Here is an 8,054-nt window from a genome sequence, read left to right on the forward strand (position 1 = left end):
ACCTTTATCTTTGAATTTTTTTATTTTCTTTGTTGGTTTAAAGATTTTATTTATCTCATTTGTTTAGTGAAATTTTTTGAGAAAAGCTAATAGAAGAGTTAAACTTCTAATTTTATGTTTTCAAAACATATGCTTTTCCTAAGCTAATTAACTTTATTCCTTAATTAATTTATCTCATGCGTTTGCGACATGGACATTAATTAAGAAATATGTGAAGTAAATAATTGTTAAGATTTGACCTGTTATAATATAAGGTTCTTCAACAGGTCGTTTACCAATTCACGTTAGTAAGCATACAACAACTACTATAATTCAGAATAAAATTTGATTAATAGGGTAAAATTGAATGCCTCGGAATGGTGTTTTATTATAAAATGGTAAAATTATTAAGATTCTAATTGATAAAAATAATGCAATAACACCTCCTAACTTATTAGGGATAGATCGTAGAATTGCATATGCAAATAGGAAATATCATTCTGGTTGAATGTGAACTGGTGTTACTAATGGGTTGGCAGGTACAAAGTTATCTGGATCTCCTAATAGGTAAGGATTAATTAAACATAGTATAATTAATAATGATGTTATTATTACAAATGTAATAGAATCCTTAAAGGTAAAGTATGGATGGAATGGAATTTTTTCAATATCTCCATTTAGTCCAAGAGGATTATTAGATCCTGTTTGGTGAAGAAAAAATAAATGAATTGCTGCTATAGCAGCAATAATAAATGGTAATACAAAATGGAATGTGAAGAATCGATTTAATGTTGCATTATCAACAGCGAATCCTCCTCATACTCATTGGACTAAATCTGTTCCTAAGTATGGGATTGCTGATAATAAATTAGTAATTACTGTTGCACCTCAAAAAGATATTTGGCCTCAGGGTAAGACATATCCTATAAATGCAGTTGCTATAACTAAAAATAAAATCACTGTACCAATTAATCAGGTATGTATATATATATAAGATCCATAGTAAATTTCAAGGTGTACTAATTTTTTTTTAGTTACTTTAGATTGACACTCTAATGTTATTTATTTTAACTAACTCCTTAAATTATCTTAGATAATCACTTAATAAATAAATTTACTGAAGTTGTTTCAATTACAATTGGTATAAATCTGTGGTTTGCTCCACAGATTTCTGAGCATTGTCCAAAGAATAATCCAGGTCGATTTATTGTGAATGTTCCTTGATTTAACCGACCAGGCGTTGCATCAATTTTAACCCCTAATGCAGGAACTGCTCATGAGTGTAGAACATCTGATGCTCTTGTTAATACTCGTACTTCTGTATTTATTGGTAGGATTGTTCGGTTATCTACATCTAGTAGTCGGAATCCATCATTTTCTAGGTCTTGTTCTGGTGTTATGTAAGTGTCAAATTCTACGTCTATGAAGTCTGAATATTCATATCTTCAATATCATTGTCGTCCAATGGTTTTAATTGTAATTATTGCATCTACTGAATCATCAAGTAAATATAATAGTCGTAATGATGGAAGGGCAATAAAAATTAATGTAATTGCTGGTAAAGCTGTTCAGATTGTTTCAATTAAATGTCCATGAAGTATATTACGGTTAGTATAGGCAATAAATAATATATAACTTAGGGCATAACCTACAATTACTGTAATTAATAATAATACGACCATAGTATGATCATGAAAGAATGATAATAGCTCCATTAATGGTGAAGCTCTATCTTGAAGAGATAAATTTGATCATGTTGCCATTAATAAATATTTTCTAATAAAAGGTCAAACCTTTATTTGTAGAGCTTAAATCTACTGCACTAATCTGCCATATTAGAATCTAGAGATTAATGGTAATTCTGAGTAACTATGTTCTGCAGGAGGGTTATTTTGTAGTCATTCTGTTGATCTTCTTATGTTAGCTCTAAATATAATTGCTCGGTTTGTAATCATTCTTTCTCATATAATTACAATGAATATAATGATTCCTACAATAGAAATTGTAGACCCAATTCTTGATACTACGTTTCATGATGTATATGCGTCTGGGTAGTCAGAGTATCGTCGAGGTATTCCTGCTAATCCTAGGAAGTGTTGAGGAAAGAATGTTAAATTTACTCCAATGAATATAATTGTAAATTGGATTTTTAATCATGTATTATTTATAGTTAATCCTGTAAATAGTGGATATCATTGAATGACACCTCCTATAATTGCAAATACTGCTCCTATAGATAATACATAATGAAAGTGGGCTACTACATAATATGTATCATGTAATACAATATCAAGTGATGAATTTGCTAATACTAATCCTGTTAATCCACCAATTGTAAATAGGAAAATAAATCCTAGAGCTCATAATAATGGTGGATTGAACTTGAATTTAGTTCCATATAATGTAGCTAATCATCTAAATACCTTAATTCCTGTAGGTACAGCAATAATTATTGTTGCTGATGTAAAATATGCTCGTGTGTCAACATCCATTCCTACTGTAAATATATGATGTGCTCATACAATAAATCCTATTAGTCCAATTGATAGTATAGCATAAATTATACCTAATGTTCCAAATGATTCAATTTTTCCTCTTTCTTGACATACAATATGTGAAATAATTCCGAACCCCGGTAGAATTAAAATATAAACTTCTGGGTGTCCAAAGAATCAAAATAGATGTTGATATAGAATTGGGTCACCCCCTCCTGCAGGGTCAAAGAATGATGTATTTAAATTTCGATCTGTTAATAATATAGTAATAGCTCCTGCTAAAACTGGAAGTGAAAGAAGGAGAAGTAATGCTGTAATAGCTACAGATCATACAAATAAAGGTGTTTGATCTAAAGTTATACTTTCTGATCGTATATTAATTGCTGTTGTAATGAAATTCACTGCACCAAGAATAGATGATACACCTGCTAAGTGCAGTGAAAAAATAGCTAGATCTACAGATGCACCCCCGTGTGCAATAGCTCCTGCTACAGGAGGGTAAACTGTTCATCCTGTACCAGCACCATTATCTACTATAGAAGATGTAAGAAGAAGGGTTAGTGAAGGTGGTAGTAATCAAAAACTTATATTATTTATTCGTGGAAATGCTATATCTGGTGCACCAATTATTAGTGGAACAAGTCAATTACCAAATCCACCAATTATAATAGGTATTACTATAAAGAAAATTATTATGAATGCGTGAGCTGTAATAATAACATTATAAATCTGGTCATCCCCAATTAGAGATCCGGGTTGGCCAAGTTCAGCACTAATAAGTATTCTTATTGATGTTCCTACTATTCCTGCTCATTCTCCAAATATGAAGTATAAAGTACCAATGTCCTTATGGTTTGTTGAGAATAATCATTTTTGCGGTAAGATGGCTGAATTTTAGGTGGTAGACTGTAAATCTACTTATGAGATGTTTTCTCTCTTATCATATTTAGGTCTTATATTCAATTATGATTCTAGACTGCAATTCTAGAGGTGTAAAATTTTACTAAGGCCTAAAAGATTATTCTTTTAATTATAACTTTGAAGGTTATTAGTTTGATTAACTTAAGTCCTTAGTATAATGAAATTAAGGTTGATGTTGAAATCAATAATATTGTTGAAATTATTACTGTTATAGGAAGAATGATTCTTGATTTTTGGGACTTTATCTTTATAGATCACAAATTTTCTGTGTATGATATAATTAGAGCTGAGAATCTAATACGTATATAGTAGTAGAGTGTAATTGTACTTAATACAACTATAATAGTTATAATAGTTGTTATATTGTTTTCTATTAATGATTGTATTACAATTAATTTTGGTAAGAATCCAAGGAATGGTGGTAGTCCACCTAAAGATAATAAAGATAAGAATATTATGAATTTAATTTCGGTTTTTATATTTCTGGCTGAATAAATTTGATTTATGAAAAATAAATTTATTTGCTTAAATAATAAAACTATAATTAATCTTAATAGTGAGTAAATAATGAAGTATAGTTCTCAGATGTTTTCTCTGACTGTTAATGATCTAATTATTCAACCTAGATGGCTGATTGATGAATATGCTAAAAGTTGTCGTAAGGATGTTTGATTTAAACCTCCTATTGCCCCAATAATAATTCTTAAGATAATAATTGTTCAAATAAAAGTTCTTAATTGAATACAATAAGATAAGACCATTATTGGGGCGATTTTTTGTCATGTTATTAATGTTAAACAATTATTTCGTCTTGATGCTCCTATAACTTCTGGAAATCAGAAATGGAAAGGTGCAGCTCCAATCTTTAATAATAGTCTAGATCTAATTATTATTGATGGGATAAATTCTGTTTCCCATCCCATGGGATATTGTATTTGAATCAGCAAAATTGAAAATAATAATATTGTCGATGCTATTGCTTGGACAATAAAATATTGAATTGATGATTCATTTATTATTATATTTTTATTTCTTGTTAGGAGCGGAATAAATGAAAGTAAGTTGATCTCAAGTCCTATTCAAACCCCAAATCAGGAATTTGATGAAATGGACAGGATCGTTCCTATCATTAATGTTGATAGGAAGAGAAGTTTTGTAGAGTTGTTGGTCATTAAAAAGGAGAGGATTGATACCTCTATAAATGGGGTATGAACCCATTAGCTTGTTTAGCTTACCTTTTTACATTAAGGTGTATGATGCACGTTAGTTTTTGATACTAAAGGAGGTAGTTTAATTCTATCTTATGTAATTTTAATGAAGGTAATTTTATTTACTTTATTTACCCTATCAAGGTAACCCTTTAATCAGGCACTTCATTTATTTAATATATAAATCGAAAGTTTTTTTTTTGAAATTCTTTTATGTATTATTTTGTTTAATTAGGATTAATTTATCATGCTCATTTTTATATATATATATATATATATATATATATATATATATATATATATATATATATATATATATATATATATATATATATAATAAATAATTTATATTAATATATTACATTTAATTGAAATTAAAGTATTATAAGTTCATCTTACCATTATCAATTGATTATTTTAATGCAATTATTTACCTAGGATTATAGCTACTTATGTTTTTAGCTTAAAATAGGTTATTATAATATAATATATATATTAATATGTAATTTAATATTTAATATTATTATAATTGGATATAATAAATAAAATTATTAATTTAAATATAAAATATTGTAATTAATATAATTATTTATATCCAATAGGAATTCAACTCTTTAACCCTATACAAATTCCATTACTTAATACAGCTATTCTTTTAGCATCAGGAGTAACAGTAACATGAGCACATCATAGTTTAATGGAATCTAATCATACTCAAGCACTACAAGGATTACTCTTCACAGTGTTATTAGGACTATACTTTACAATTCTTCAAGCATATGAATATTGATAAGCACCTTTTACCATTGCAGATGCAGTTTATGGATCAACATTCTTTGTTGCAACAGGATTCCATGGTTTACACGTAATTATTGGAACAATCTTTTTATCAACATGTCTACTTCGACACTCAATAAATCAATTTTCACCAAGACATCACTTTGGATTTGAAGCAGCAGCATGATACTGACACTTCGTAGATGTAGTATGATTATTCTTATATATCTCTATTTATTGATGAGGTAGATAATTGTTTTTCTAGTATAAATAGTACACTTGACTTCCAATCAGAAAGCTTGATATAAATCAAGAAAAACAATTCTAATTCTATCAACAAGAGTTTTCATTAGATTTATTATTCCAATAATTGTTATAATCCTGGCAACAACACTATCAAAAAAATTAATTAATGATCGAGAAAAAAGATCACCATTTGAATGTGGGTTTGATCCAAAAAGATCAGCACGAATACCATTCTCAATACGATTCTTCCTAATCGCAGTAATCTTTTTAATTTTTGATGTAGAAATTGCACTAATTCTACCAATTGTAATTATTTTTAAAACTTCAGACATTATAATCTGAACAGTATCAACAATATTTTTTATTCTAGTTCTACTAGGAGGACTATACCATGAATGAAACCAAGGAGCATTACAATGAGCAGAATAAAGGGTTGTAGTTAAATATAACATTTGGGTTGCATTCAAAAAGTATTGATATTATCAATCAACCTTAAATAGAATAAGAAGCGAAATATTGCAGTCAGTTTCGAACCTGGAAGATTGGTATGTACTACCCTTATTCTTATTAATTGAAGCCAAAAAGAGGCGTATTACTGTTAATAATATAATTGACCTATAATAGTTCCAATTAAGGAAATGTAAAGCCAATATGAAAGCTGCTAACTTTTTATATTAGCGGTTAAACTCCGTTAACATTTCTAAAATTTATATAGTTTAAATAAAACATTACATTTTCACTGTAAAAATAATATATCTATATTTATAAATACTTAAAAGTAAAAATACTTCCTTAACATCTTCAGTGTCACGCTCTAATTATAAGCTATTTAAGTAAACGAAAAACAATATTACCAAAATAAATATTCAAAAAATAATAGTTAAAAGATAAATCTTGAAATTAGAATCATATCAACCTTGAATATAACCAATTAAATAAATAAATAATCTATATAAACCTTGACCACCAAGTAATTCACCTCAACCATAATCAAATGACTTAGATGAATAATAACCTATTTTTAAAGGAATATATCTAATAAACTTAGTTGAAAGAAAAGGTATAAATCATATAGAACCAGCAAATCTAACAAAAGAAAGTATACTTACAGAAAATAAATTATGAGAAAAATCAAAATTAGAAATAAGATAACCTAAATAAGCACCTAAAATAACAACTGTAATAGTTAAAAACTTTAAATAATAAGGTAAAGCAATCACATGAGGAATAGGAAAAATTAATCAAGATAAAAGACTACCACCAAAAACAGCAACAAACAATAGACCAATTATTCCAAATGAAATATAATAACCCTTATCATCAAAAGAAAATCTAGAATAAAAATTATTATCACCAGATATTGAATAATAAAACAAACGAAAAGAATAAGAAGCAGTTAAACCAGTAGAAAAAAAATAAAAGAAAAAAATTAAACAATTAATTCATCTTAACAAACCATCTCAAGAATTAAATCCTTGGAATAAAATCCCGCTAAAAAAGGTATTCCACACAAAGATAAACTAGAAACATTAAAACAAACTGAAGTTAAAGGTATGAAATTAACAATTGATCCTATAAAACGAATATCCTGAGAATCCTTCAAATTATGAATTATTGAACCTGCACATATAAATAATAATGCCTTAAATAAAGCATGAGCCAATAAATGAAAAAATGCAAGCTTTGGATAACCTATAGCCAAAATTCTTATTATTAAACCAAGTTGTCTTAAAGTAGAAAGAGCAATAATCTTCTTTAAATCAAACTCAAAATTAGCGCCCAATCCAGCCATAAATATAGTTATACAACCAATTAAAAGTAAAAATCAACCACAATTATAAGTATCCAATATTGGTCTAAAACGAATTAATAATTAAACACCAGCAGTAACAAGAGTAGAAGAATGAACTAAAGCAGAAACAGGAGTAGGAGCTGCTATAGCAGCAGGAAGTCATGAAGAGAAAGGAATCTGAGCTCTCTTAGATATAGCTGCTAAAACAATTAATATAGTAATGAGCTTTATTTCAAAAGAATTAGAAATAAAATCATAATAATAAATATAATTTCAACCACCAAAATTTAACATTCATGCAATAGAAATTAAAATAGCAACATCACCAATACGATTAGAAAGTGCAGTTAATATACCAGCACTATAAGATTTTACATTTTGATAATAAATAACTAAACAATAAGAAACTAAACCTAAACCATCTCAACCTAATAAAATTCTAATTAAATTAGGACTAATAATTAAAAAACCTATAGAAAGAATAAATATTAAAACAATAATAATAAAACGATTTATATTCTTTTCACCAGATATATAATCCTCTCTATAATAAATAACCAAAGAAGAAATATATATAACAAAAGATATAAAAATAAGAGATATTCAATCCAAAATTAAAGTTATAACAACTATAGA

General features: G+C 27.5%; 1 protein-coding gene across 1 annotated transcript; it reads right to left on the reverse strand.

The window, feature by feature from the left end:
• Nucleotides 1-6,592: 6,592 nt before the first annotated feature.
• LOC126306469 (NADH-ubiquinone oxidoreductase chain 5-like) lies at nt 6,593-7,852 on the reverse strand. The gene has a single exon (XM_049992063.1). The coding sequence runs from the start codon at nt 7,416-7,418 to the stop codon at nt 7,074-7,076; it is 345 nt and encodes a 114-aa protein (XP_049848020.1). The 5' UTR covers nt 7,419-7,852; the 3' UTR covers nt 6,593-7,073.
• Between the last annotated feature and the right edge of the window lie 202 nt (nt 7,853-8,054).

The sequence above is a fragment of the Schistocerca gregaria genome, unplaced genomic scaffold, assembly GCF_023897955.1.
Source record: "Schistocerca gregaria isolate iqSchGreg1 unplaced genomic scaffold, iqSchGreg1.2 ptg000333l, whole genome shotgun sequence".
Lineage (NCBI taxonomy): Eukaryota > Metazoa > Arthropoda > Insecta > Orthoptera > Acrididae > Schistocerca > Schistocerca gregaria.

Bases quoted from the DNA above. Each gene is read 5' to 3' on its own strand.
- LOC126306469 (XM_049992063.1), bottom strand. From the start codon at position 7,418: ATGGCTGGATTGGGCGCTAATTTTGAGTTTGATTTAAAGAAGATTATT.